The sequence below is a fragment of the Barbatula barbatula genome (genome assembly GCF_947034865.1).
Source record: "Barbatula barbatula genome assembly, chromosome: 2".
Classification (NCBI taxonomy): domain Eukaryota; kingdom Metazoa; phylum Chordata; class Actinopteri; order Cypriniformes; family Nemacheilidae; genus Barbatula; species Barbatula barbatula.
The window spans coordinates 24076483-24104334 of record NC_136767.1 but is presented as its reverse complement, the minus strand read 5'-3'; the positions used below and the strand labels follow the sequence as shown (position 1 = coordinate 24104334).

Here is a 27852-nt window from a genome sequence, read left to right as displayed (position 1 = left end):
TGAAATTACGTCACAGGACAGGCGCATATCTATTGGTTAACGTCTCCAAGGCCGCGCATTAAAGTACACGCGCTGTCTCCTACAGGGCCGGACCTCTTAAAGGAGTAGTTCACACAAAGAGGTGTTGTCATTTATTCAGCATCGTTCCGAATGCGTTTGACTTTCTTAAAAATATTATTATTTTAAAAGCGATCAATTAAATGTGCGTTGTAAATTGCATTTTTTCCAACATTTATAAAAAAGTAAATAAACTGAAGATGGTCCTGTGGTTTGGAAAACCACGTGAGATGGAAAAAGCAGAGAGAATAAATAACATTGTTGCAGATTTTATTTACTTTGATTTACACATGAAAAACATGTATACAATCTTACACATAACTTTCTTAAAAATATAATGTTGTGCAAAAAGCATCATGTGGATTTAACATATATTTGATGGAAAAACTAAAAGTGCCAGCAGAAAACTATCAGATCATCTTCGGATCAATACTTCAGTTTAAAGTAACAGTTGCGTCACATTCCTGCAAGGTTTCTGTTCACTGAAGTTAAAGCACATGGGGTTTGTCAACTATAACAGGATTTATGAGAAATAAACAGAGACAAGATTTGAAAAGGAAACATCCAATAATATTGTGTGTTCTCCTAGTTTATGAATGTGTAACAAAAACAGTTAGTGGATTTTACAAGTTTAGAAAACTCTTACATGTCAAGTCTGCAGAGGGAAATCTCTAAACAAATGAATAACAATGAGTAATTCCGAGATATCATAATGTTAAATGAACAACATGCAAAGACAACAATGCAAAGCAACAAACCTGAGACAATTTGCTACCTTTTGCTAACAAAAACAGAGGATTAAACCTCTTCTGCGATTCCCACACCAGTGGTAGCTAGACCTCCGAGCTGCATTATTCCTATGCTCAGATTATGATGTTGTAAAATACACCCGCTACATTAAGCAAGGGCAGTTTTCTAACGGAAACAAACTCCATAGACACAGAGCAGGATAAAGCTGTCATGAAAATCCAACCTTGAAATCACAAACCCTCCTCCTCTATTGTTCTTCCCTATGAGATAGATCAGAAACAACCTGCCCATAAATGCACACCAAACCGCATGCACTGCACGGACACATGATTGGTCTTGGCCAGAGTAGTATGTCCTGGAATGGAGAGGAGTAGGCATACGAGGGTATTGTAGGATAATTTAGACCTACGCAAAAGACATGCTAATCCTCCACCTTCAGGCCAGGCCTTTGCACTCGTTCGTAAAACAGCAGATATGCGCTAGACGAAAGCACCTCCTGCAGGGTCGCTTTCCTCACAGAATCATCCGACACCCAGAGCCACTGGGAGTTAAATTGAGAAGATCCACGGAGGGAGGCAGGGCAGCGGCGGTAGGTGATAAAATGTCCAGAGTGCATATCACCGTGGTGAACCAGAATGGCTGTTAACCGGAAGTAATACTCCGAAGCGCTTGTGGAGAAAGAAAATCACTGTTAAAATGGAAAATGCTTGCTTCGGTCTATAGAGCCAATCGAAACAACAAATATGCATATACCTGTAGTTAAAAGTGAGGTTGAGCTGTGACTTCAGTCCTGGTGAGTGTAGAAAGACAGAGGGAAAGGTTCCATTGGACATTGACTTATTGTTGTTACAGTGTTCAGGATCTGTAATGAAAATGGGATTAAACCAGACAGTTGGCTAAGGTCCTGGAATTGTAAGTGAACATATATTTTAGGGTTGAGTTTGCAAAAGAGTTGACAGTATATCCTACCAACACCATTGGCAACAGTTTTGTCTTTTGAGTTCCCAACAGCTTTAGCAGGAATTTTATTTGTTCTGTTGTTCCTCTGCTGCTTCTGGCCTGCAGTACAGTGCTTGTATCGATCCATAGACAAATACTCTGTGAATTGGACATGTTCTTGTTTCTTCATGGGAGTGCCTTCTTTAGACCAGGTAAGCCTTTGCAGATGAATGCAGAGGCACTGAGGCAGCTAAACCAAAAATAAACACACATACAACAGAAGGTATAAAATGCAAAGCTGAAAGGCCAAATGTATCTAGACATCTGCTACTAATAAGTAAATATAATCGACCTTCCCAAGTTTTAACTGCTTAACAAACGCTGTCTTCTGACTCTCAAAAACTTGACCGTTCATAACTTCTCCAGTCTGCTGCTACAATGAGAATTGAGCAGATCTGTAATTCCCGACAAATCCATGATGAGGTAATTTTACCAACACTTAACACTGTACTGCTAAACCTTACCTCGGTACAATTTTCACATTCCACCTCTTTAATAGTTTCAGAAGAGATAAAATGCTGAAGACACTGATCCAATGTAACTGGTCGGCCCTAAAGAATGAAATACAAAATACCAGTGAAGAAATTTACACACATTTCTTAGTCTTCAGTTTGCAGGTTTTATATTTTAATGTAGTGATCACAACCTTAATAAGGAAGCAGATCTACACATGTTATTGTGCAATAAATTGTGCACATTTTTGCTTACCCACTGACTTGAAGGAATAGAAAGAGACAAGCTGTCGAAAGAATCATAATGCACAGGACTCTGAAATATAGAAATGAAACATTGATGAGACTAATGAAGGACCGTTTTTATTTTGCATCGTTAATCACATCTAGCTAACAAAGCGAATCATTATTTACATCTATAAAGGTTCATTTTAAATATATGGAAAATGTAAGAAAGATCACCTGCTGCTCACACCGCTTGCAAGCCATATAACTTGTTAATCGGCCATGAAAAGGGTGCCGAGTCCTCCATAAACTTGGAATAGGATGCATTGGGCCTGGGCAGGAATAACAAAATGAAGGCCTATTCCTACCAAGCCAAACAAATATTTAAAAATATTGTAACATGAAAATGTAATTTACCTCCACTTCTGCAGCTTATGTTTTTTTCTTTGGACTCGACAGATTTCTGAAAGCATGAAGAGGTTTATAAGTAAAGTTAATGATTAATCATCAGTTAATCATTATGAAGCGAGGCAGTTGAGAGCTTCACATTCAGCTTTTTTGTTAATCCATCGAGCATGTCTCAGGCATCTTAAGGATGGACTTCTATGGTGAATGCTCCTGTTTACCTCCAATGTTTGCATATCAAACAGGTGAGCAACTCTGGGTTGGTGTTCCCTCTCCTCTTCTAATGAGGATGTGAGGACATGGAAGAGCTCATGAGCATCCTGAGGACAAAAAAAACAGCTTTTTGAATTCCAATACGTAGTTTACAACTTTAGCACATAGCAATGCTTTAACAATCTGAAGGTTGACTTTTGACACTGAACATTCTCTACCTGTTCTTCAAAGGAGCTGATGTGCCATCTGTAAAGTCTGAGAGCTTCTAAAAGGCAACCTGCATCTAATACATCATCTTCCCCCTGATCATGGCTCGACAGGGCTGTGAATTGAGGAAAAATGTACAAAACAATCTTTTAGTGTTCATACATCCTTTGAAAGTCTAAATCTGTGTTTTATTAGTAAAATGGGGGCAACCTTTAAGTAACTGTATTAGAGATCTGGAGAGCTGAGTGTCTCTTTCAGTTTTCTCTGGCTGGACGTTGCTTTCATTCGTAAAATCTTCAAGCCATCTGATGAAGGAAGGACACGCTGCCAGGCCCTGAAGAAGTGAGTTCATAAAACATGTGTTTCCCAGATTAAGCAGACCAGGAACCATACCTGTGAGACAAATATTATTTTAAGCGAATATATTAATTGACATGCTTATGTTAAAGTAGCTTAACATGGAAACTAAGGCCAAATAGTATAACACTACAAAAGCTCAGCTTGCCTTTCCGGGTACTGTTTAATATTATATTACTGACCTTTCCTCTTTTTCTTCCTATCTGAAATTGGACCCCATAACACGTACACTCCAGCTGCCATGGCAGCAGCTATTCCACCAACCATACCCCAGTTTTTCATAATTTTGTTCCTGAAACAAAGGGATAGATAATGTGAGTCAAGAATGAATCCACACCTTGCTTTCATTGTTTAACACCTCAGGGAACGATATTGAAATAAGTTTAAGAGCATCATAGTACTTGCAGAAAGATCAGAAGCAGAGACACTTATTTGGTTAATAACAGAAGGGACACCTGTGGCAGACAGGAGATCTGCACTGAGTTTGACAGCTGTGTTATATAATACACTAACCTTGGCTCGAAGACAAAAAGCCACCATTACACTCAACACACGTTTTAATAACACATGACTTTTACTGAGCAACTGTTGGCGATCAAGTTAGTAACCAGCAGAACACAGCGTTCATTCAGCCAAGTGTCCTCGTTGGTTGTTCACTTCTAAAGCCAAAATAGTATCCCAATACAATACATATTAACCCATTTATGATGGTTAGTTAAGTACACGCACCACTGATCTGTTACTAACCCGAATATCTGCTGGCCTTCAGTGCAACACATCGCCAATCATACCTCGTCCCTTACCTACACCCAGAGCTACACAGCTGCAAAATTGTGTTGTCAAGTCAAATTAAACTACTCTAACTCGTACCTTGCAGCGGATCCAGTGCGCAAAAACTCTCGGACAAGCTTCTCTGTAGCTCCCTGTTTACACCAAGGCATGTTTCAAAACGCCTGGCTGTGCGGAACAAAACATTGGGCATTGTTGTCCAGCGGACTTTGCTCGGAGTAGGACGAGCGTCTGTGACGTATGAGGAAGTCTCGAAGGGCTTGAAAAACTTTATTTATAAGCTTTATTAAGAGTCAATGAGAAACATTCGTAAAAAATTCAAACAAGAATATTTATATATAACCCAGAGTACAATACAGCAACACAAAATATTACACAAAGTAAAAGGGTACCATTTACAAATACGTTTGCTTTTGCAAATAATGCTTGCAATGTTACATGTTTTTTTACTCTTAAAATTATGTAAACACAGTGAAATACACCTTGAAAACATTTTCAAAGTGGTAAACCTTTTTTATTTTTTTTAACAACAAATAAGAAATTCTTGGTTGGAAATCTAAATCTAAAGCGTCCTTGGAAGAAATCCTTGGTTGGAAATCGAAAATCTAAGCATATAAGATCTAAAACATATCTTTTTTTGTGTGTTTGCTTTTGGTAGATCATAGAAGTGTGCAATGTGTAAAAGTTTCTGACCGAAAGTGAATTTATAGGCTTAAATCAACATGCAGTACTCAATATTGGTAAATCGACAGTATTTTCAGTTTTCAATTCATTATTTTTGTAGGATAAAAATATGATGCTAATATATTATAAGCCAATATGTTGAAAACAAATCCGATAGTCCAATTTAACTTCACACTAGCTGCAAATTTGTATTAAATTTGATCATAGCCAGCTCCAGCTTTGCTGAAATATCAACAAACTGCAATTGGGTAAAATGACTGACTGTGTACAGAGCAATCTTAACTTATCTTATAAGCTACTCTGCATCACTTTGAATCATATGTCTGACATTTTTATTTCCATTATAGGCTACTCTAAAACCTATAAATAAAATAAATGAATTATAAATGAGACAAAAAATAAAACATTCCTTTGGTATAACATCTCACAAATCACCTGTATCTATCATATAGTTCCCTCCCAGTGTTTTAGTATTACACAGGCGTTCTTGCAGTGATCCAGCACGACCGACCAACGCCGTCACCGACCAGACAGAAGCAGAAATCATGGCATCACAACACCGCCCCGTCTGAGCTCTCCGCTGTCCTCACGCCCGTGGTGCTGAAATCTGCGCCCGATCCGACAGCAATGTAACGGCAATGAAACAAAGACACGGGGAGCACGACGAACAGAGCGATAATGGACGATGATTTGTTTCAGTTAAGACAGCTCCCGTGAGTGTGCATGTATATTTTTATTTTAACCGAGCCTTTGTGCAAACAACTGTCTGCCTTTGCTTTATCGCAGATTTCTAAAGATCGTCAGAACCGTGTGGGGTTAAAATGTTCTCTCTCTATTTTTAATGTATATGCTTTCATTAGGGATTTGTTTGGGGTAAAACGAGAATACGCGCGTTCAGGCTTTATGGATTGGTATAGGTGCTGTGTTTGGTAAACAGCTCAGGTAGATTAAACTAACAGCTTAGTTCTGTTAAAACGGTAATGTTGAACTAAACAGCAATTCACTGCATTGTAGATGACGCCATCTATTGAATAACACAGCGGTGTTTATTTGTGTATGTGTTTTTGTGGAGGCGCAGACATTAATTCTGCTCATAGTTCACAATTCCTGCCAAGATGACTTTGAATATCCTCCATTCATGTAATGTTACGCAACACCACATCACTCAATTGAATTAGCCCACAGCAAATTGCTTTTGTGTGGTTTGTTCAACCACAAAACCCTTGTTTCATATTTCTAACCCTGGATTTAGTCATTCATGTTTGAACCAGGGTGACTTCTTGTGTGCTAGACATTAAGTTATTTTGATTAAAACATGCGTTTATGCAAAGCAGTCATGCAGTCCTATACATTTTTTTCAACTATATGATGCTAGGGATTCAGACCACGACTTTGGTGTTGTCAGTGTCAAACTCTACATGTATTGTGGCTTGTATATGACTATGCTAAAGCTCTTTCCACTCTTTCCCATTTTGAATAAAAGGCCTGCTTATGTTATTTCTGTACTGCTGATTTTTGGCATTTGTACAGTTTCCATCTAACCGCATGCAGAAATCATGATGGCAGTTCTCATTTACTGTAACATAGTGGACGTATCAGCTAGGTCACAATTCTATTTGTAGCAGTATTGTCAAAAAGTCTTTTTTACTTAAGGGGTTTCTTGCAACTCATCATAGCAGTTTGTCAATTTTTATCATTATCTCTGAGTATTTGGGTTTGTATATTGTCTCATTTAGGTCATTTTGTCTCTTCTGTGCCGGAGGCGGTCACACGAAGGCATCATCGCCCATAATGATGCTGTGTGAGCGTGACAATTACAGTAATTAAACCATGTGATATCTACGTGCTCCCCTTATTTACTCCTCCTCGATCCAATCTGTCTTCATATCTGTGAAGATGTTCAGTGATATGCTATCATTGTCGTTAAAATGTGTTTTTTATACATTAAGAAAAATATGTCGTTCAGTCACCCCATGAAACACTTTCAAAAATTACTCCACTGTCTGTTTGCACGTTGCATCTAATCTGCAGACAATTCTGTTTCGCTCTCACTGGTGTTTTCTTTCCAGAACACAGAACAGGGTCTGCACGGATAGGAAACTCTCATCACCTTGGCAACAGTTTCTTATTACGTGCATCATTCAGTCGAGCGCACAGTTGTATTCCATGTACAGATACATTTTCTGTACAGTTATATGTGTTCTGATGATGGTGACTGATATTAATGGTATTGTATAAAAATACCAAGTTATCCAAATAATTCTTGTTTGCACTCCACAAATGTTTTATTTAGAGTATCTGATGGATCAGCTCAATATCTGTTTGGCTCTGGCAGAGTGGTGAAATTTCGGCGTACAGGTGAAAGCACTCGTTCAGAGGAGGAGTGCAGTGGCAGGGATGAGGTGGAGGGAGGGCGGACGGACATGGAGTCAGTTTCCCTAGCTGATGGTGCTCCAGTTCCCCGGGAGTTCGCTAATCCCACCGATGGTATGATTGGATTCCCATTTGTGATATTTATCACGATTGTATGAAATATTTAATTTCTTTTAACGAACACACAAAGATACTTTTTGGAAAGTTTACATAGATCATAAGGTTTTATACTGTTAGTAAGTAAAACATTTATATAACTAATATTAACCATGTTTTAATATACACTTTCAATAATGATTAACAATTATTATGTTGATTAAATTACCTTTGTATTTAATTTAAACAAGAAACACATTTCACACAAATTTCATTATTGATCACCAACTTTACTCTGTTTTTACCCACTACTAATTCCTTTTTATTACAGCTGTGATTTAAAACGTAAACATCTGAATAAATTCAACATTTTACTACTCTGTTTATTTGACTGTTTCTCAACAGATACCTTTATGGTTGAGGATGCAGTGGAAGCCATTGGCTTCGGGACATTTCAGATGAAGCTGTCCATCCTTACCGGACTTTCATGGGTAAAAACAATGAATAACTGTTGTACCCTCACAACACATTCTGATTTGTATCCTGTATAGTTTTAGAACTTTCAGCTCATCTTTTAGATATCTGTGCCATTGGTATTCTGTTTGGTCAGGTTATTTTGATATTGCTATATTTGTTTCTACAATGTGGCGCTGATTGTGTGCAGATGGCAGATGCCATGGAGATGATGATCCTCAGTATACTAGGCCCTCAGCTGCACTGTGAGTGGGCACTAACCACCTGGGAAGTGGCTCTGCTAACCTCGGTACTTCAACTTTACTCAATAATGATTCCAACTTGGACTGTTTGAGAAAACTGAGTGCTGTTTCTGTATTTCTATTGTTTTCTGTGTCTTTCCAAAACAGGCAGTATTTATTGGAATGATGATCAGCTCTTCATTATGGGGAAACATATCTGATAAATATGGCAGAAAAACGGTATAGTTCAATATCACATATAACTGTATAACTGCAGAAAAGTTATTTATAATACCAGTTTGAACCACTAGAAAATAATGGATTTGTGTGCGTACGGTAGGGTTTGAAGATGAGTGTATTCTGGACCCTGTTTTACGGCCTCCTCAGTGCATTCGCGCCTATATACGGATGGATTTTGTTCCTCAGAGCTCTGGTGGGCTTCGGTATTGGAGGCGCTCCACAATCGTAAGTGTGACAAACAATTAATTGAAAGAAATTCATGCAAAATCATTGAATACTCAAAAACGTACAAAAACCTTTGGCTTATTCACTAAGAGTGACACTGTATGCTGAGTTTCTCCCCATGCGGTCCAGAGCCACTTGCATTTTGTTGATAGAGGTAACAAAATCTCACTTTTCTATTTTATACAGCATCTACACCCCCATTACCCTGTATCAGTTATGAATTGTTTGTGCATAGTTTGTTTTTTTATTCTCTTTTGTAGATATTCTGGGCTCTGGGAACAGTATTTGAAGTGCTGCTTGCCATTTTGGTGATGCCAACATTGGGCTGGCGCTGGCTGCTGGCCCTCTCCACAATTCCCCTTTTTATTTTTGCAATGTTTTGCTTTGTAAGTATGAATTCTCAGTTGCTTAATTAATTTCTCTATGGGCGTATGTATGTGAATAATATATTGAGGAACCACTGTGTAAACAAAATGTCTTGTAAAACAGTGGCTGCCAGAAAGTGCACGTTACGACGTCCTGACAGGGAATCAGGAGAAGGCTTTGAGCACACTTAAACGCATTGCTGCAGAAAACAAGGTTCCCATGCCACTGGGAAAACTCATTGTGGCCAGACAGGTAAAGTACTGGCTTCTAACATCTACACCAGTTATTGTTAATCTTGTAACAAAATGGTAAGCCCCTTAACCACCCCTCATTTCACAAATTTTGTGATATCTTATCATTTGTCTTGTTTTGGGGTGTTATTGGTTTCTTTGATAGGAGGACAGGGGGAAGATTCAGGATCTTTTCTCTCCACATTTCCGCTGGACCACTATTCTGCTATGGTTCATATGGTATGAGGGATGTCTACATTCTTATAATGTTTTGTTTTCCAGTCTTAAATGGCGAGATTTACTACTTTCCTTTTCTGTTTGTGGTACTACATTTATTTTTGCGTCACTGTCATATGTTCTGTTGCAGGTTCTCCAATGCGTTCTCTTATTATGGAGTGGTTTTGCTGACCACTGAGCTTTTCCAGGAGGGAGGGGCGTGTGGTAGTGAGTGGAAGCTACTATGTATTTAAAAATTCTATAGTATGCCTTCTATTTAAAAAATCATTAAATTTAATTATAAACTGTTTATAATTCATATTAAATAATGATATAAGATGAAGAAACAAAAAAATGTGACACTGCTTTTGGTTTACACTGGGAATTATATATTTATAATATGAGCTGTAGAATATGTGTGGAGTGTACTGTGTAGTATACTGAACTTTTATCAAATTCAGTCAAACCATTGAGCCATTTTATGTATTAAAAAAATGCATACTTTCTACTTTATTCTTACTGCAGAATGAGTCTGTGTTAATGATGATTGGGACCTATTTTATTTTTGACATATTGTCCTGTTTCTCTCCCTAGAGGCGAAAGGCAGTAAAACAGATCCAAGTTGCAGTTTGGAGTGCAAGTATCTGAATTCAGATGATTACAAAGATCTTCTGTGGACCACACTCTCTGAGTTTCCAGGTACACGCTTGAATTGCATCAAGCAAATCATTTTAAATTCAGTACATTAAAGACAGAGAGAACAGGATATAAGTGTTTCAAATTGGGATAGGTCTAACATCCAGTATTGACTGATGCTTTGCAGGTCTGCTGGTGACCCTGTGGGCGATCGATCGGTTGGGAAGGAGGAAGACTATGGCACTGTGTTTCTTCGTCTTTTCCCTCTGCATTGTGCCCCTCTATGGATGTGTGGGAAGGTGAGAAAGCAAATTCTTAAAATGTTTAAATGTTAAAACTATAGGCGGAAAAAATTCATTCAATCATTAAAGTGATAGTTCACCCAAAAATTAATTTTCTGTCATCATTTACTCACTCTCTTGTCATTTCAAATCTTTATGACTTTCTTTCCTCTGCAGAACACAAAAGAAGATATTTTGAAGAATGTTGTTAACTGGTCTCCATTCGCTTGCATCGTTTTTGTTTCCATACAACAGAAGTGAATGGGGGCCAGTGCTTTTCGGTTACCAATTTTCTTCAAAATATCTTCTTTTGTGTCTGAGGAAGAAAGAAAGTCATACAGGTTTGAAATATCAAGAGGGTGTAAATGATGACAGAACATTTATTTTTGGGTGAACTATCACTTTAGGGTCATACTATAACTTTTGAAACTTAATGAAACCTTTTTGTAATATTTTTAATGAGACTTTATGCCATATGGCTTAACTGTTTTGCTTATATTACAGAACTGCTATGACAGTTTTGATATTCATTGCAAGAGCCTTTATTGCTGGGGGTTTCCAAGCTGCGTATGTGTACACACCAGAGGTGAGAAGTTTTTGTTAAAACATTTTCAAGTCTTTCATGTAGTGCTGCGAGCACTGTGAGATAACAGATGGGTTCAGTGGCAGCCAGGAACAATTCTATTAAAGTAAGAAGCAATTTTCTGAGCAATGAGTGCTCAAGGGAAAAGCAATCCGTCTTTGGTCATTGTGAAACAGTGCGTAATGGAAAAATAGGCACATTAATTCAAGTCAAAACCAAAAGTGTCATTCTTGGCTGATAAATTATAAGGAGTATCTACTTGTAGACTGTCAGGTAGTGTTGTTAAGCTCAAGGCTACAGCTGTGGTGGAGAGGGAGTTTGACCTTGGGAACGATCTAGTTCTTGGCTCATTTCCACCACCTGGCAGCCATTTCAGCAACTCAACTGCAATAACACATGGCACTGTCATGTTCTTGTTTCTTTATAAACCCTGAATTTAGTTCATCTGCAGATGAAAGGTAATAAAGTTGAATATTATCCAGCGTCTGCAGGTTGACAGCTATTTTACTGTGCATGGTTTGAACAGTTCACCTTACAGTACACAAAACGTTGTCTGTGTTATTTAATTGACCTTTAAAGTCTCATAAACCACCCCATGGTGAGTGGAATTATGATGCATATAGTACAATAATAGATCTTTAGTAGGTCATGTCATTTGCTTACCACCCAGGTTACATAATAGTTTAAAGTACATCTCTGCAGTGTGATAAGGATAAACATTGTTAAATGAGATGATTATGACCAAAGTTACTCAGTATCTGTCTCTTTTGGTGCTTTTCTTCAGGTGTATCCCACGGCGACAAGGGCACTGGGTTTGGGTACCAGCAGTGGAATGGCTCGGGTCGGAGCTCTCATCACTCCATTCGTTGCACAGGTTTGAAAACATATAACACGGTTTAAAAACAAATGCACAAGTAGAACATGAAATATTTTCTTTGACTGATTTTTTTAGGCATAAATAATGAATGTGGCCAAATACATGCCAAAAATATATTAAAAAATATAACAAAAATACAAACGTTCATTTGCAAAAACAGATAACTTATTCAAAAATCATGTATTTTTTGTGCATTCAAATGAATGTCAATCAACTATAACTCCATCAAATTGAGTTATCTGTTTTTTGCAAATAAACTCTTCATATATAATTAATTATAATAACAAAAAAATACTTCTAGAAAAAGCAACAATGGAATTGACACAGGAATTTTACACCTTTTCTCCAGGTGATGCTGGAATCATCAGTGTACTTGACTCTGTCCGTCTACTGTTGCTGCTGTTTGTTGGCTGCTGTTGCGTCCTGTGCCCTTCCCATCGAGACCACCGGCCGGGGCCTGCAGGAGTCCAGTCACAGAGAATGGGGTCAGGAGATGATGGGACGGGCATCAGATCACAGCCCTGGTGGGATTCCACATTCCAGCTCTGAATCACAGGACTAATGGGACACAGATGAGACAGGTTTTTTAAAAGCTATTGGTCTTAGTTATGCTGTAGGGAGGGAATGTACTTTGCAAAAACAATGTATGTCTAAACATACCTACATGATTCAGTGGTTTTAAGAGTTGCTCTGCATTGATTTTTTAAGTTCCTTTATCAAAGGCAAGAAGTTTCCTTTGATGAATTCTCCTCGGCCAGAGAAATGGAGGAGAATATACAGTATATTCATGGAAGTACAGCAGAAAATAGGCTGAATCCTGGATCTGATACTACACCATTTTAAACACACATATGGTTCTAAGAATATTTATGTGTATTTAAATGGATAGTTAACTCAATTCAACCACCCTCATGTCATGCAAAACTTATGACTTATATTACTCTTTCCTTTGTGGAACACAAAAGAAGATATTTTGAGAAACATATTTTATGGTTTTATGTCCATACAACGGAAGTCAGTGGGGTTCGATGTTGCTTGGTGACCAGCATCCTTCAAAACATCTTTTGTGTTCTGCAGAAGAAAAAGAGTCATACAGGTTTGGAATGACATGAGGTCAAGTAAATGATGAAAAAGTGTTCATTTTGGGTGAACGATCCATTTGAGAGGAAAAGTGACAGATTTGATCTTCTCCCAGATAAAGAGCACAAAAAAGTGTGTTTGTTTGTGGGTCAGAATGACAGTGAGTAGAAATTATAGATGTGTGTGTATTATTTTATATGTCCACTATGTTCAAAGAGGGCCTTCCACTTCACTCCCAACATTCCTTTGGGAGTGCATGACAACTTTTGATTAATAGCGCAAAGGCTGGATGCTGCAATCAAAACCAGCACACAATGCACCAGTTGTATTGCTTTTGTTGAAGAAACATTTATCAAAGCATTATAGAGGCTAGATAACAGCTAGCCATTCATAGTTTATTTCTGCCTCTACCGACACAATGATGATATGGTGTCAGTTACTGATAGTAGCTGACTCCAGTGACATCTAGTGGACATCAACATCTTCATTTCATACCACATGGCATTGGAAAGCATTGTTCCCTAAGCATGCACATCAAAGGTCCGTGCAGAATTTAAAATTTGAATGTACAGATTATATAGAAGACAGCATTCACCTTTGTGTGTTCAATGGAAGACAAAAACAGATTTGGAAGGTCAAGAGTAAATAATAACAGAATTTGCATTGGTCTATTCCAGTACTTGAGCCTCCTTAAAGCAGATGTCTAAAACAATTGCTTGCATTTAAACATGCAACATAAACATAAACTCAACGTAAAATCTTAGGGTTTTTTTTGCCTTTCCACTCAATTGTATATTTGGTTATTTGTATCCCTACCTATTTAACAGTCCTTTGGGTTGGCGTGTGTTGAGAAGTCAGGTTGTGAAGTACGCCTGCCTTTGCAATTTAGAGCTGCAATTTCGTGTCTATGTGCACAGATTTTACTAACACTGCACCGGCTGTACAGAACATGTGTATGATACCGTAACAAATAAATTATGCGTCAAAAAGAAAGCAAAAAAGTCTTTATTTATTCGTTTAGACTTGACATTTCAGCTGTATTATGATAATCTTTCATTGTCCGTGGTATCCTTGTACATCCATCTACATCAAATGTATTCCAATACTCAGTAAATCTGTTTTCTTCTGTATTCAGTATGACAAATATTATTGATGTCTAGATCTATTAAAGACGTGATTTAGAGTGTGCTAGCAAGCCTTTCTGTTCCAAGATGCCTCCAAAGAGTCGCACAGCTTCTTCGGCACATCCGCGATGGATGGTCAGTCCAAAACCTCCGTGTCCGTAGTTATGGATGACCTGTGTTAAAAAAGTCATATGGTAACTGAATAGATCTGTCTTTAAGGATCAATTCAGTATAACTCAGTAATGATCTTCCATTAACAGAACTTAAGAGTAGAGGTCACAGTGTCTCACCTCAAATGAGTTTGGTCCGGACTGTATGGTCTCTCTTTCAAGTCTAACTTTACTCCGTGAAGGCCTGAGACCAGTCCAGTCTTCTACTATCCGTGCGTGCTGGAAAGAAAACAGGAGATTTAATTTGCTTCATCCTCTGATTTTGCAACTTTGAAATATCATATTTAGTTCATTATATTTTTAAGAAAACAACAGATCGATCAAGCTCGCACCTGTAGACTGGGCTCAAACTTGCAGGCTGCTTCCCAAATTTGTTTATGATCAACAGAACTGTTCTGCTGATTCCAGTTTCCTACTTGAAATACTCCACCCACAGTGACTAAACGGCTCCTGCAGACACACAGAGGATATCAGGTCATAGAAGAGCCATAACGTTCTCAGTTACCAATACTATTTTACAATAAACAAATTGAAAAAAAGGAGGGAGGAATATAATAACTGATAACATACCCAGGTATGATGTATGGCGAATTATAGACACCTGCTGAGAAATCATGTGTTAGGACCCAGTGCTTCAACCAGGGAGCATCTACCTGTTAGTAGACAGCACAGCACATGAGATCAAACGATTCTGTAACGAATCCGACTTTGACTCATCCACTAAACCCCACCTTAATGATTTGACCTCTGCCAGGCTTGAGATCAGGGTCAGGCTGCAGTTCACCCGATCGAACACCAGAACAGTTGATGATGACATCAGCACCACTGTCTGCCAACTGGAGGCAATTTTTGGACAATTCAAAAGTATACAAAGTCATAAACGCGCAACAGCAAAGCTTTAACCAAATGCATCAAACCTCTTTAAATGAATTAACTTTCCTCTGATGAAACTTGATGTTTCTTTGTCTTAACCTGTGGAAAACACAGACACGAGATGTTAATCATTGGGTGACATAAAAAGCCACACTGTAAATAAGTAACACAGAAGAGATTGTAGATACTGTAATTATTTTACCACACCAAAGTAAAAAAAGTAATTAATAAAATAAACGTTTGTAGATTTTAATCCTATTCTTATTGTTCATTATAGTGATCCGATAACAGTGATCTCTCACCAGTCCATAAGCCAGGGCAGGTATGTCTTTCCTTCGATCATAAGAGCAGTATTAAACCACCCATAGCTGGAAGGGTTTGAAGAAAAAGTAAAGGCGAAGGTGACAACCACATGAATACCAATTGAATTTCAATTTCTACTGATCCATTTTCATTCAAACCTCAAATACTGTAACAACTATAATGTTTTGTTAATCATTTTTAAAGACCAAAATGGTTTTGATAGGATCAGGAGAACAACATTTCACTTGATTATGCTTTAAAATCCAAAGTTACTTTGTATTGTATATCTAAAGATGGTTTCATTGGACACAAGCACCTGACCCGAATCCCAAAATTAACTTCAGGTCTGTGTTTGGTTATAATATAACAATTTATATTAATATTTATGTATATTTGTTATTGCATATTAATAGCATTACATTTCATTAAACAACTCAGCAGTTATTGATTCTTTACGAAGGTCTACCGGAAGTTAAGCTTGGGCCATATAAATGTTTGTCTATATTGTAATGGCACAGTTGGATGTTTTTCTGTTTGAAAAACTACTATTTGTATTAATGCACCAATAACTGGTCCATTTTACTGTTTACATGTTGGGGCTATATTTTCTAACAAAAAGACAACATTTAATGATTTTATTCACAACACAACCCAACATTCCCAACCCAACAACCCTGCAGCCGTAACTACAACCAAAATATGGCCTTCTGTACTTTTGTACTACGGATTCAGTATTGACTTTATGAGATATGCCAGTGAGTACCTGTATCCAGGAAACAATTGTAGTTCACGTTCAGTCAGCTGTCGAAAACCCAGCACTGTGTCTTTAAATGAGGGCTCCTGTTTGAGGGGAACAGAAGGATTTTAAGTGAATTAAATTTCACAAGTATCTCCTAGTAAGTGGTATATTCTTTTGTATAGCCTTTTAACTTGTGCCAGAGAGAGCTATTACTGTAGCAGTCTACAGTAGAATGGTCAGTGCAACAAACAGTATAACAGTAAGCGTATATTCTTAACTAGTGTTAATCTCCAAAAATAGTTTTCAGTCTGACCTCTTCTGCTTTTATTCAGTTAAACGGTACAATAAACTGCATTGTGCTATAAGTAGCAATAGCACATGGCAAGTCAACTTTTGGTGAAAGTCTTTTGGTTACCGTTTTGTAGATAAAGCATCTTAAGGACGAAAATGACAATGTTCTCACCGGTACACGCTCGGTGAAAAGGTTGTAGCCAGACTCAAGAAAGATTCCCATTTTTACTGACTCTGGAGAGCTTAGAAAGCTTAGAAGATAGTCGAACGTCTCTTTGTTCCATTTACTGGAAAATGAAAGAAAAACATTTGATCTGTTTCTCTTTTATCTGTTCTTTATTAGACACTTACACAAAGCACTCTTGACTGGACAAAAACCTTTGCAGTGAATAATAAATGTAAATAAAAGCAAAAATGTTTCTTTCTTTGTCATTATCACCACAACTCTGCACTGCGTCTGAAAAAAATCTGAGATTTGGACATTGCACACGAATGAAACTCTCACGTTTCTCGCACATTCCCCTTGTCGTAGAGATAGGGCTGCCAGAGTCCAGCTGCCCCGTCGCTGGTGGTGAGTGGAGTGAAGACATCTGCATACACCTCTATGGTGAGAGGGGTGACCCTGTCGTGGAAGTGTTGGTAGATGCTCTGAGCAGTGGATAGGCCGATGACCCCAGCTCCAATCACACACACCTTCATGTCTGCAGAACATGTATATCACTGTCAATACACCGTTTGTAAAGGAAAATGACCCAGGAACAATGCCATAGTAAAAGTGAAGTAATAGTTTCTGGCAGACTGGCTGTTATTTGTATGACCACAGCTCATGGTTACTGTAGCATGGTTCATTTTTATTAAGGACCCTTAATGATCTTTAAAATATATAGATTTCATTGTGTAAACACAGGTTTAAAAAATATTATTGCAGGCTGATCTGAAATTGCACTTTTAAAGCAAACTAGTTTTCACCAATGAATAGAGCCTCCCATATGTCTGCACTACTTAGACATATTTCAAATCTCGTGTCCATAAAAGCCCTATATGAATATAATAATAACAGTAACAGGAGCACGAGCGTGTTAGTTATTCGTATTGCTCGCCTGTTTTATACGATTTAATAGTTAATGCGGTGCATGTCAAAATAAAAATAATACAACAAAGAAACATAGGCTACTTACCGCTCTTTTGCTATTTCTCTAAACAGCAAAAACAGGTGAACAATAACGTTGTCCTTTTAAATGTTGAATTCTATTCAGTCTCGCACGCACCGCTTCCTAAACTCAATGACAGGTCGATTAAAGACGAAGAAACCTTCGCAAAACTTACAGGTGAACTTCTTCCCACCTTACGTAACTTTTCCCGTGACATAAATCCAGTAGGAGTCGCTGTTGTTCTCCTTCAGATGATGTGCAACCGACCTCACTATCCACAATATTTGAAGCCCCGCCCACTTATAATTTCTACCCAATGAAAAGGCCAGAAGGTGAATACTCGTTTTAAAAATAAAAAGACACGAAAACAATTTTAGCTACTTTTTTTGTTACACAAATAAAACTTACATATACAGTGCCTCTTAATGGTACAAACAAATTATAATATTACACTATAACTACTGTACAAGATTAACAAATATTGATATATTTTATCTTAATTTTATCACATTAAATTACATTCCCACTAAAAGGTTTTAAAAAAAGCTCACTTAACAGACTACATCAAAAAGCAACAAGAGTACAATATATTCACCTTTCCTGTTGAGCGGACACAATTTTAATGAGTTAAAATAAAGGAATAAAGAAAAAACAAACAAACTCCGGGCATCATCTCAGTCTTCTTGTAAATGCAATTTAAATTGTTCCCATATCTTATTATAGGTTGATATTAAATCTCAGCTCTTCTAAATGTAGCATATTTCCCAAATCTCTGATCCACATCTCATCAGAATCTAGTTTCCACATCTGTAATAGAAGTATTTTCGCAAGCATCATACAAGACGAAATGGCCTGTAATTGGTGCCATTCGCTAGAGGCGTTCTCTGCTCCTAAAAGACCAACATAAGGATCAAGTTCCATGTTAGTGGAATATACATTTGAGAGAAATTTGAAAATACGATTCCATGGTTGTATTCTACTGAAAGACCACAAAGAATGAAACAAGGTGCCTTCTGAAATTGAAGGATACATTTTATGAAGTTTTGTCTTGGAGTAATGAAGCCTGTGTGTTATTTTATATTGGATTAAATTGTGTCTTGCATTCACAGAACTTGAATATTCTGTAAGCAATCATTCCACATACCGTGTTACTATCTACTTTCCTAATAATAATTTATAAAATACAAGACACATTTAACTTCTCCCCTGGTGGATCATTAACTATTACCTTCAATGTTAGCAATGTTTTTCCTTACATAATCTCTGATTTACTGGATCTCCAATCCGAGCTAACCCCTAATTTTAGCTACTTTTAATGCTTGTTTTGTCTTGATTTGGTTAATTTAAGTCAATTTATTGGCCTCAGCAGTGGTTTGATATCTATTATCTTACTGTAACAATAAAGCACTAAACATTAAATAAACCATGATAGCACTTAACTCTTTATTAAATACTTAAACAGAAAAGTGTTGCCAATTAATTTATGGTTTGTCAAATTTTAACCACAGACAAATTATTGTTAACAAAACACTAGTTAAAAAATATATATTAATGTTATCTTTTATCACTTGGAATTTGTATGGCAATGATTATCAGATTAGTGAGAAAACTGCCGATGTCTGATGAGATAACACTGTGCAGATGCCCAGGTCTATCAAAGACGTGATTTCGAGTGTGCTAGCAAGCCTTTCTGCTCCAACATTTCTCCAAAGATTCGAGCAGCCTCTTCAGCACATCCATGATGGATGGTTATTCCAAATCCTCCGTGTCCGTAGTTATGGATGACCTTTGGTAAATGATGCATAGTATGGTGATATTTTTTGACGAAAGAATCTTGAAATCAGACTTTTTGGCTATCTATACAAATCTCACTTTAATAATGGCATCACATCTTAAGTATAATAAGAGCACCTCAAAGGAGTTTGGTACGGACTGTATGGTCTCTCTTTCCAATCTAACTTTGCTGCGTGCCGGCCTGAGACCAGTCCAGTCTTCTACTATCCGTGCGTGCTGAGAAAGAAAAGTAGATTTGACACGCTCATAGGAAATTTTGAAACATTAATAGATTAGTCATGACACATTTAGTGAAACAACAGATCGATCGAGCTCGCACCTGTAGACTTGGCTCAAGTTTGCATGCTGCTTCCCAAATTTCTTTATGATCGACAGAACTGTTTTGCCTATTCCAGTTTCCTACTTGAAATAATCCACCCACAGTGACTAGACAGCTCCTGCAGACACACACTTACTGTACATCTGAGGTCATATGCATCACTCCTAAGACCATTTTCATGCATTTAAAAGGATAAAAGAGCAACACCGTATGTTTGACATTCTATAGTTGTCTATTTCCAAATCTTCATGGATAAAGAAGCTTACCCAGGTATGATGTAGGGTGAAATACCACCTGATGAGAAATCATTTGTTGTAATCCAGTGTTTTAACCAAGGAGCGTCTACCTGTTGATGCACAACACCTAAAATGAAAATCATTTGTCTAAAATTTTGATAAAATTTTTTCAATCCACATCACCTTGATGATTTGACCCCTGGCTGGCTGGAGATCAGGGTCAGGCTGCAGCTCACCTGATCGGAGACCAGAGCAGTTGATGATGACATCAGCACCACTGTCTGCCAACTGGAGATAGATGAGGAGTTTACGTGAAAGTATGTCAACATGCATTTGACAAAAACGAGGTTTCTAAATCGACAAGTGCCACAACATTGGAAAAAGTACAGATTTGTCACACAGTATAATTTTAATTGACAGTTATTTCAATCTAACAAATCTTGTGTTATGTGACCTTGGTGCAAGACTGAAAACTGTTTTTTTCATTGCCTCACTAATGAAAATGAAAGTGTGCAAACCTCTTTAAATGAACCAATCTTTCTGTGATGAAACGTGACGTTTCTTTGTTTTAACCTGTAGCACCAAAAACATAAATGTATTAAGATGCTCATCCCAGGTCTTAACGTTAATCATTGTTAGACCTGAAAAACTTACATGTATGCAATTTCTTCACACTTCAATTTTAGTTACTGATTAGATAACAGTAATCTCTCACCATTCCATAAGCCAGGGCAGGTAAGTCTTTCCTTCTATCATGACAGTAGTGTTAAACCACCCATAGCTGGAAGGGTTGGGCGAAATGGAAATGTAGATAAGTAAAATTGCATTTCAATGAATTAAGTTTTATTTTAAAATCAATTTCATTTTACTCTATCTATCATATGAATAAATGAGTAAATGGGAAAAAGAAAATGATATGGATATTGTGCAGAAACAGCATGATCAAATTATAGCAATAACTATGAATAAATAAATAAAATAACCTGTATCCAGGGAACATCTGAAGTTCACGTTTAGTCAGCTGGCGAAAACCCAACACAATGTGTTTAAATGAGGGGTCCTGTTTAAGAAGACCAAGGTTTAGTTTTTTTCAGCTATAAAATGATACATTTCATGTTTGACAACATTCCTGTAAGAATATTCTCACCGGTACAGTATCAGTACAGAGGTCGTACCCAGACTGGAGAAAGATTCCCATTTTAACAGATTCTGGAGATCTCAGACAGCTTAGTATGTAGTCAAAGGTCTCTTTGTTCCATTGACTGAGAAAATTAAAAAGCAGAGCTGAAAAAGATACACTTGATCTACATCATATACTGTCATGTTGTCTGAAAGGACGTGCTTTATTTGTTTGACATTTTTATGGAAATCTGAATCCGAGAAACTCAAGAACAATTTAGACATCTTCGACCCTCACGTTTCTTGCACGTTCCCCTTGTCGTAGAGATATGGCTGCCAGAGTCCAGCTGCCCCGTCGCTGGTGGTGAGTGGCGTGAAGACATCTGCATACACCTCTATGGTGAGAGGGGTGACCCTGTCGTGGAAGTGTTGATAGATGCTCTGAGCAGTGGACAGGCCGATGACCCCAGCTCCAATCACACACACCTTCATCTCTTCGTCTGCAGAATGTACAGAAAAATATTAATGTGAAACTGTTGATTCTGCTTTCCTGTGGCTCAGTGCCCGCTAGCAACGCCACGGTCATGGGTTTGATCCCAGGGGATTGCACATAGTCTAGTACTACACTCTAATGTTAAGTACAATGCAACGTAAGCCACTTCGGATAGAAGCATCTGCCAAATGAATACAATGTAAATGTTGTGTAATGGTCCATAATTCATAAAAACATTACTTTACTCACCAAAATTGTGGTATTTCCACTGTTTGCTCCAAAGAAAATGACGAAATGCTCTTCTTGGCCTCTTCTCTCCTGACAGAAGCAATCCAACGGCAGATAACTTTAGCACCAGAATTGACAAATTAACTTTTTTTTCCAAATTACGCAACTCCTTGACGTAATACGTTCTAGAGATGGCGCTATTCGCACGTTGCTTTTTGGTTGAGTAAAGTCCATATCGAGCCACGAGAACGAATACATCTAATTCACTTAAATCTTATATTGTTTATAAACGCACTATAATTATTGTTGTATAAATAACATGTTATCCTTTAAACATAAACGCTTTTATCTAACATTCGATTAAGCGTGACCAAACTTTATTTGTTAACGTTGAGCTTGAAATGCAAAAAAGTTTTTTAATCTGATTTCTAGAAACCCAGGCAACGCATAAAATACTTTGTTGAAGAAGAGATGTAAAAGCTTTATTTGTTTTTCTCCCCGCGCCACCAGGAGGTTTCGGATGGACATTATATTATACCCATGAGTTGACTAACTAGCATCTAAGGCAGCAGACGATAAGGCAGTGAGTGACTGTGCCCCACCACTACCATCATCACCACCCCCACCACCATCATCATCATCATCATCATCCAGCTCATGTCAAAACGGAACCAGCGCCACAAACACAACAATGTCTTTCTAACAGCGGTCCCTTCAAGCGTTTGGACTGGACACCATCCCCGTGTGACTGGCGTTACTGCTAGGGGAAAATCCGCTAGTGGGGTTTTAGCCTGTGACAGACTGGCTGTTGTGCTGGTAGATCTTCATCCATGGCTCTGGTTACCCTGCAGCGCTCGCCCACTCCCAGCGCCGCGTCCACTTCCAGCACCGCCACCGCGGGGGAGGTAAGCGGAAATAAACACGACACGCAGATGAATGACAGAAATAACGTTACAAAATGCACACATGAATCGTGTAGGCCCGATGCTAATACGTCTCCGGTTGTAGGGCTAACTAGCGGGATGCCGTTAGGGTTGATGGAGAAATGCAAGCGATGCAAACAGACCCATCATACGACATACTGCTAACGACTTTGTAAACTACAATTGAGCTTGACTGCAGTGTAGACAGTTGAATTGCAACGCTGTGTCATTGTGTATTATGATGTTTGAGCTGGCACGTGGTTTAGTATAAGCCATGCATGCATGCATGCTTTGTGAAACGGTAAAGTTAAACGTTTCGCCGTGTGTGTGTGTTTGTACAGCGGATAAAAGAGGTCGGAATTAACATTGTGCCTTTTTGCACTGTATATGCCGCCGTCTTGATCGTTCGCATTGAAAGATGTTTTGTTTTAGGTAGTCTCTCAGCCCTTAGGATCTCGGACAGGGATGAGCGGTGTTTATTTGGGATCGGATGTAATGGAGTTTGATCCTAATCAGTTCAGTCAATAAATGGTTTATTTTTAAATAATAAATTATAGGAACCACTAGTGTTTTTTTTTTGCTGACTGATGCCACGTGTTTTGTGGTTGAACTGGGGTTACTATGGTGAGACAATTGTAACATTTGTGGTTATATGGTTTTTCTAGAAATACCATAATTCAACTACGACGACTGTAGTGAAACCATGGTTCATTTTGTAAGGGACAGTTATAATCTTGACATTATACTGTAGTTGCAACACTTTATACTCACGCCAAGGAATACGAACTAATAATACAAATATATTGTAAGAACATAGTTAATGGATAGGAATTCTATAGAAATATAATACCACCTACACATATATTTCCATAAGCCCCCTTGCTTACCTTATAAAGTATCTCAAGTCCCTGCCAGATTAAGTGAAATCACACACTTTTGTATTTTGTTGCCAGACGTCTATACAATCTGTGGTCCTACAATTTTAAAGGAAATATCACATGTTGGGGAACAAACCCCAAATAGAATGTATTTCCATTCATAAACGCCCAGGAATATTCATGGAAGTCCTGCCAATTCTTAAGTGAGGTGTACAATTCTTAAATAAACAGACAAGAGTGTGCCAATGTTTCTATGTATATGGGGTATTGTTTTAAAAATCTGTAACACATTGTTGATGTCATGTGCATTGGAGAGGTTTGTGCAACTCTAGTCATGACATTTTGAGAGCGGGTAAACAATGAATTCCAACAAGAGAAATGCTCTGCAACACCGTTCCTATTAAGTTCCTAATCTGGTTTGTGCTCTCACACATTCTCCTAACCCACTGCATTATATGTCTGTTTCCACATTGCTACTGTAACTGTGCAGCAGATTTGACAGATGTCAATTTTTGTAACACAAGTAGCCCATAATGAGTGTCAGGTCTTTGTGTGCGAAGGTCTGTCCCCCTGAGGCCTGTATTTCTGCTCCACAGACATTTAAATCTGAGTCATTGTGCCCTGGCACAGCTAAGCTCCTCTCATGCAATGAAAGACCTCCTGTTTAAACCTTTTTAACCAGACTCACTAGGAGAGCTCTATTGCTGTTCATTCTTCGTGAATCTCATGTGTTTTTCCTGAATGGTGTCAGAAAGCTGCATTTTCTAAAAGTTCCTTTTAGGTTTTAAATTGCCTTTCCTCCATTAAAGCACTCCACCCTCATAATAGTTCCACTGACGTCATAGTTGTCATAGAAATACATTTTGAAGGTTACAGCCAGTAGGGGGCACTGGCTGTGCACATTTGAAAGGGACAGCACAAGACATTCTGGGATGGAGATTGAATTATGAAGAGATCGACTCATATTTACATTCATGCAGTTCAAGGCGTGAATCGCATTTCATGTTGGTCAAAATTTTAGGATCGGGTTCATTTATTTGTTTCAATAATACTCTATGCAGTATGTTGAAATCTGTGAATAGTGCCATAAAGCTTCAGAATATATTTGCGGGCGAGGACATGCACACTTTTTAGAATTCACAGCACATCTCATACACACAGTCTGAGCACATGCAGGCGCAGTGATGTCATCCTATTTCATGCACACAGAGAGACAGAGAGATGGATGGGGAAGGAAAAAAGGATGGACATGTTTTAATTTATGTTTAATTTGTGTACTTGCATATACTTTATTTTATGTCATTCTGTATTTATTCCTTACTTGGCACCTTATTTCAATTTTACACTAATGTTTGTACTTCTGTTACAAAAGACAATGTTTGTTCAAGGCTTTGGCAATATTGTAACACGCAATCATGGCAATAAAGTACCTTGAAATTGAAAAATGTGAGAGAGAGACACAGGTTGACTGATAGAATGAGCAGCAAAAGGAGAGGCAAACAGGTTTTGATAGATTGAGATGTAAGTGAAATCATGCTGATGAATATCAATATTCATCTCTAGGGTGACACGTGTGGAAACCCTTACAAAAATGAACTTTTTACTACAGTAACCACACATTTTCCTGTTATTTTTCTTTTGCTAAACTATAATAGTACAAAAGGTGATCAATTCACCTAAAACTTTGTGTAAGGAAATTATCCATTTAACTTTGATTAGGAAAGCTGTTGTGGTATTTTAGGTCAACATTCAGCATGGCTCCCCTTGCTTTCGCAGTTCACGTTTTGGTCTTACTGGTGCACATAATTCTGAGGAAAGCTATTGTTGAGTTTTTATCAAAATGTAAGCTTTGCCTGATGGACTGATGTCACTACATCCTTTTTTATCTCTTATCCTCCTTCCTCTTGTCCTATTGTGACCCTTTTGATTATTCAGCCCATTCCAAAACATTTGTGCAAGTCCACCCCCTTTGTTTATCGTTGTAAATGTAGTATTACTCAGAAATATATCAGGTATAAAATTATCGATTTTACACAATGACTTTAAAGGGACAGTTCCACCCCCAAAATAAAGATTCTTTCATCATTTACTCACCCTCGAGTTGTTGCAAATGAAGAGATACATTTCATTTTCAGCTAAACTGTTCCTTTAAGTCTTTATCATATCCACCGATATTCTCCTCACCTTATGTGTCACGTTCTGTTCATCCACTTAAATTGTAATACATCACAAAAAGATTCACACCTTCAGAACACATGTTTCTCTTTAGAAATCTCATTGTTTCCACACTTCATCCCCCTTGTTATACATTTTAATAAGCCCCCTTCTCCATATAGAGACCGATTTTGTGACGTGACAAATTCTGCCACAACCGATTTTTGATGTGGACACGGTTTCTCCCCCTTCAGGCATCCGTCACATCTGACCACGGCACACTCGACTCTCTGTAACCTAATAACTGGGGCTGTCATATTCCCATACAATGAGGAACTTTTTTTAAAAACACTCTTTGTTATGATGAAACTTTATCTTCAAGGCCCTGTTTCTTTAGGTCGCACTGTTCGAGATCTGAGAAGTGCGGGTTAGGAGAGAACATTTCTTCTTTGTTGTATGACACTACTGTGAATGGTGAAATATTAACCTTTTTGTTATCTAGACGCACAGATCTTGTAATGTGTGTAAAGGGTGCAAATTTAGAACACTGTGCATTTACAGAGAAATATTGGTGGGGATGTTTAGCTGAGATCAAGAGGGAAAGCATAAACCAGACTGTTAAGTTGGGTGAGGTTGTGGATTTTGGAAAAAACTATGGAAAATTCTGGCGTCTAAGTTGTTTAGCCCAGATTGTGCTGACATTTTGACAATAGTTGATTTTGTAAGGTAAACTTATATTGTGGGTGTTTACAACAGGACAACCATTTTCTATTTTAAATGCTTCAATACTGGTGGTGTAGACAACTAACCTCTGTTTTCTTTTTCAACATTTTGCCAGGACTTTGGAAGTGATGATGAGCGGCGGCTGAATCAGAGGTAATTTTTGACCTATACACTATATATCTGTTTTGTATATGTGTGTAAGAAATGGGAACAGTGAATGGACGTCCGTGTCTCTTCACAAGCATCAATCTGTCAGGAGCAGATGATGAAGAGTCTGCCAGTTGTATGATAGGAGGAGTTCTCATCGCACCCTGCTGTTAAGACGCGTTTGAGATATGGTTCTTCTGTAACGCATATAATCAAGGTTATCTGAGCCCAGTCGTCTGATCACTACTTTCACCGTGGCTGTAATGCCAGAGTGGGTTCTATTACATTTATAGATGCTCATTGAGAGGTTTTATTGCGTTTCCAGTTCTATAGATCCTATGTGAGGTCAAGTGGGTTTAATATAATGGAAACATCTTTCAGGCATTGTATCATTCCTAATACATAGCTGTCTTTTGGATGTCAGGTTGTTTGTAATTAAGGACAGACCGAAGACGCGGCGATGTTTATATGGGCTTGGTATCAGTTTGCTCACAATATGATTTACATTCCAATACATTAGTGGTGCAACAGATCAGAAAACTCATGGTTGGGATCATATTACTGATTTAGGCTACATCAACATTGTGATGCATCAGGATATCAAAACTAAATTATGATTGAAACTACCGCAAACATACTGTATATGAGTCGACTTTTCAGTTTTTTACTTTGCTTCTGTCAGATACGGCATTCCATAGAAAGAGGTTTTTCAATTTACCGATTTTTTAGGGTCTTCTAAATTAGGGCTTGTGTCCTTAGGGATCAGACTGATGTCTCAGTCTTTTCAGACTCAGAATCTAGTTCACAGGTAATGGCAAAAGAAAAGTTTCAAGAGAAAAGTTGTCCATTTGTCAAGTTTGTTAATGTAGCTTCATCTTTATTTCAATGTAGATATCTAAGTTACAGTCCTGCAGGGTCAAATAACAACAAAATAACAGGCCAGGAATGTCAGGGTGCTTGTAAAGGAAGAGGATGTCTAGAGAAAGATTTCTCATCCTAAAGGTCACATGACATCCTTGAAGGTCACATTGCTCAGGAAATAGCTGATATGTTGGATGTAGAGTTGAAAATCCGTTGAGTAAATTACAGTAAAGCAATTGTGATCTTTTTTTTATTGTTAACATCATTTTGCTCATGACATGAAAATCAAA

At 37.9% G+C, this 27852-nt stretch overlaps 5 protein-coding genes across 8 annotated transcripts in view; 2 read left to right on the top strand and 3 right to left on the bottom strand.

Moving 5' to 3' along the window:
- Nucleotides 1–310: 310 nt before the first annotated feature.
- On the bottom strand, nucleotides 311–4705 carry usp30 (ubiquitin specific peptidase 30). Of its 3 annotated transcripts, none has more exons than XM_079481008.1 (13): nucleotides 4536–4705; nucleotides 3848–3957; nucleotides 3519–3701; nucleotides 3320–3423; nucleotides 3110–3208; nucleotides 2901–2946; nucleotides 2721–2815; nucleotides 2515–2574; nucleotides 2271–2357; nucleotides 2099–2179; nucleotides 1777–1996; nucleotides 1561–1669; nucleotides 311–1475 (listed from the first exon to the last, which is right to left on the bottom strand). In XM_079481008.1, exons 1-13 carry the CDS (start codon nucleotides 4604–4606, stop codon nucleotides 1229–1231), a joined length of 1512 nt encoding a protein of 503 aa, XP_079337134.1. In that variant the 5' UTR covers nucleotides 4607–4705; the 3' UTR covers nucleotides 311–1228. The 3 variants fall into 3 exon arrangements, with proteins under 3 accessions (XP_079337134.1, XP_079337135.1, XP_079337136.1); XM_079481009.1 differs by having other exon boundaries at nucleotides 4413–4638; XM_079481010.1 differs by lacking the exon at nucleotides 2099–2179 and having other exon boundaries at nucleotides 4536–4689.
- Nucleotides 4706–5600: 895 nt separating this feature from the next.
- Nucleotides 5601–14218, top strand: svopa (SV2 related protein a). Of its 2 annotated transcripts, none has more exons than XM_079480985.1 (16): nucleotides 5601–5851; nucleotides 7474–7625; nucleotides 8013–8098; nucleotides 8272–8370; nucleotides 8471–8542; nucleotides 8643–8767; nucleotides 8858–8921; nucleotides 9028–9153; nucleotides 9257–9385; nucleotides 9530–9603; nucleotides 9731–9807; nucleotides 10174–10278; nucleotides 10403–10514; nucleotides 11001–11082; nucleotides 11864–11953; nucleotides 12306–14218. In XM_079480985.1, the coding sequence occupies exons 1-16, from the start codon at nucleotides 5817–5819 to the stop codon at nucleotides 12516–12518; spliced, it is 1641 nt and encodes a 546-aa protein (XP_079337111.1). In that variant the 5' UTR covers nucleotides 5601–5816; the 3' UTR covers nucleotides 12519–14218. The 2 variants fall into 2 exon arrangements, with proteins under 2 accessions (XP_079337111.1, XP_079337110.1); XM_079480984.1 differs by having other exon boundaries at nucleotides 5671–5851; nucleotides 7432–7625.
- Nucleotides 14023–17904, bottom strand: LOC306908332 (D-amino-acid oxidase-like). The gene is made up of 11 exons (XM_079481100.1): nucleotides 17715–17904; nucleotides 17042–17237; nucleotides 16709–16823; nucleotides 16270–16346; nucleotides 15506–15571; nucleotides 15248–15302; nucleotides 15062–15166; nucleotides 14901–14983; nucleotides 14663–14780; nucleotides 14451–14549; nucleotides 14023–14333 (listed from the first exon to the last, which is right to left on the bottom strand). Exons 2-11 carry the CDS (start codon nucleotides 17233–17235, stop codon nucleotides 14202–14204), a joined length of 1044 nt encoding a protein of 347 aa, XP_079337226.1. The 5' UTR covers nucleotides 17236–17237; nucleotides 17715–17904; the 3' UTR covers nucleotides 14023–14201.
- A 1203-nt stretch (nucleotides 17905–19107) lies between these two features.
- On the bottom strand, nucleotides 19108–22944 carry LOC306908340 (D-amino-acid oxidase-like). Its single transcript, XM_079481124.1, has 11 exons — nucleotides 21898–22944; nucleotides 21454–21655; nucleotides 21184–21298; nucleotides 21020–21096; nucleotides 20752–20817; nucleotides 20555–20609; nucleotides 20220–20324; nucleotides 20067–20146; nucleotides 19801–19918; nucleotides 19599–19697; nucleotides 19108–19473 (listed from the first exon to the last, which is right to left on the bottom strand). The coding sequence occupies exons 2-11, from the start codon at nucleotides 21645–21647 to the stop codon at nucleotides 19342–19344; spliced, it is 1041 nt and encodes a 346-aa protein (XP_079337250.1). The 5' UTR covers nucleotides 21648–21655; nucleotides 21898–22944; the 3' UTR covers nucleotides 19108–19341.
- Nucleotides 22432–27852, top strand: part of ssh1a (slingshot protein phosphatase 1a) — a 30138-nt gene continuing 24717 nt past the window's right edge. The window contains exons 1-2 of the mRNA XM_079480909.1: nucleotides 22432–22781; nucleotides 26670–26707. Of these exons, the coding sequence (XP_079337035.1) occupies nucleotides 22707–22781; nucleotides 26670–26707 (113 nt within the window). The 5' untranslated portion in view covers nucleotides 22432–22706. The remainder of the gene's footprint in view (nucleotides 22782–26669; nucleotides 26708–27852) is intronic.

What these genes read in the sequence shown, in the direction of transcription:
- LOC306908332 (XM_079481100.1), bottom strand. Translation starts at nt 17,235, where the DNA reads ATGAAGGTGTGTGTGATTGGAGCTGGGGTCATCGGCCTATCCACTGCT. An exon ending in CAATTGTTTCCTGGATACAG is followed by an intron (nt 15,572 to 16,269) that starts GTACTCACTGGC and finishes AAACCCTTCCAG; the next exon opens with CTATGGGTGGTTTAATACTG. An exon ending in AGTTTGAGCCCAGTCTACAG is followed by an intron (nt 14,550 to 14,662) that starts GTGCGAGCTTGA and finishes TTTTCTTTCCAG; the next exon opens with CACGCACGGATAGTAGAAGA.
- usp30 (XM_079481008.1), bottom strand. Translation starts at nt 4,606, where the DNA reads ATGCCTTGGTGTAAACAGGGAGCTACAGAGAAGCTTGTCCGAGAGTTT. An exon ending in CGCACTGGATCCGCTGCAAG is followed by an intron (nt 3,958 to 4,535) that starts GTACGAGTTAGA and finishes CCTTTGTTTCAG; the next exon opens with GAACAAAATTATGAAAAACT. An exon ending in TCAGCTCCTTTGAAGAACAG is followed by an intron (nt 3,209 to 3,319) that starts GTAGAGAATGTT and finishes TTTTGTCCTCAG; the next exon opens with GATGCTCATGAGCTCTTCCA.
- svopa (XM_079480984.1), top strand. Translation starts at nt 5,817, where the DNA reads ATGGACGATGATTTGTTTCAGTTAAGACAGCTCCC. An exon ending in ATTCTGCTATGGTTCATATG is followed by an intron (nt 9,604 to 9,730) that starts GTATGAGGGATG and finishes GTTCTGTTGCAG; the next exon opens with GTTCTCCAATGCGTTCTCTT. An exon ending in TCACTCCATTCGTTGCACAG is followed by an intron (nt 11,954 to 12,305) that starts GTTTGAAAACAT and finishes CCTTTTCTCCAG; the next exon opens with GTGATGCTGGAATCATCAGT.
- LOC306908340 (XM_079481124.1), bottom strand. Translation starts at nt 21,647, where the DNA reads ATGAAGGTGTGTGTGATTGGAGCTGGGGTCATCGGCCTGTCCACTGCT. An exon ending in CCAGGGGTCAAATCATCAAG is followed by an intron (nt 20,147 to 20,219) that starts GTGATGTGGATT and finishes GTGCATCAACAG; the next exon opens with GTAGACGCTCCTTGGTTAAA. An exon ending in TCACCCTACATCATACCTGG is followed by an intron (nt 19,919 to 20,066) that starts GTAAGCTTCTTT and finishes GTGTGTCTGCAG; the next exon opens with GAGCTGTCTAGTCACTGTGG.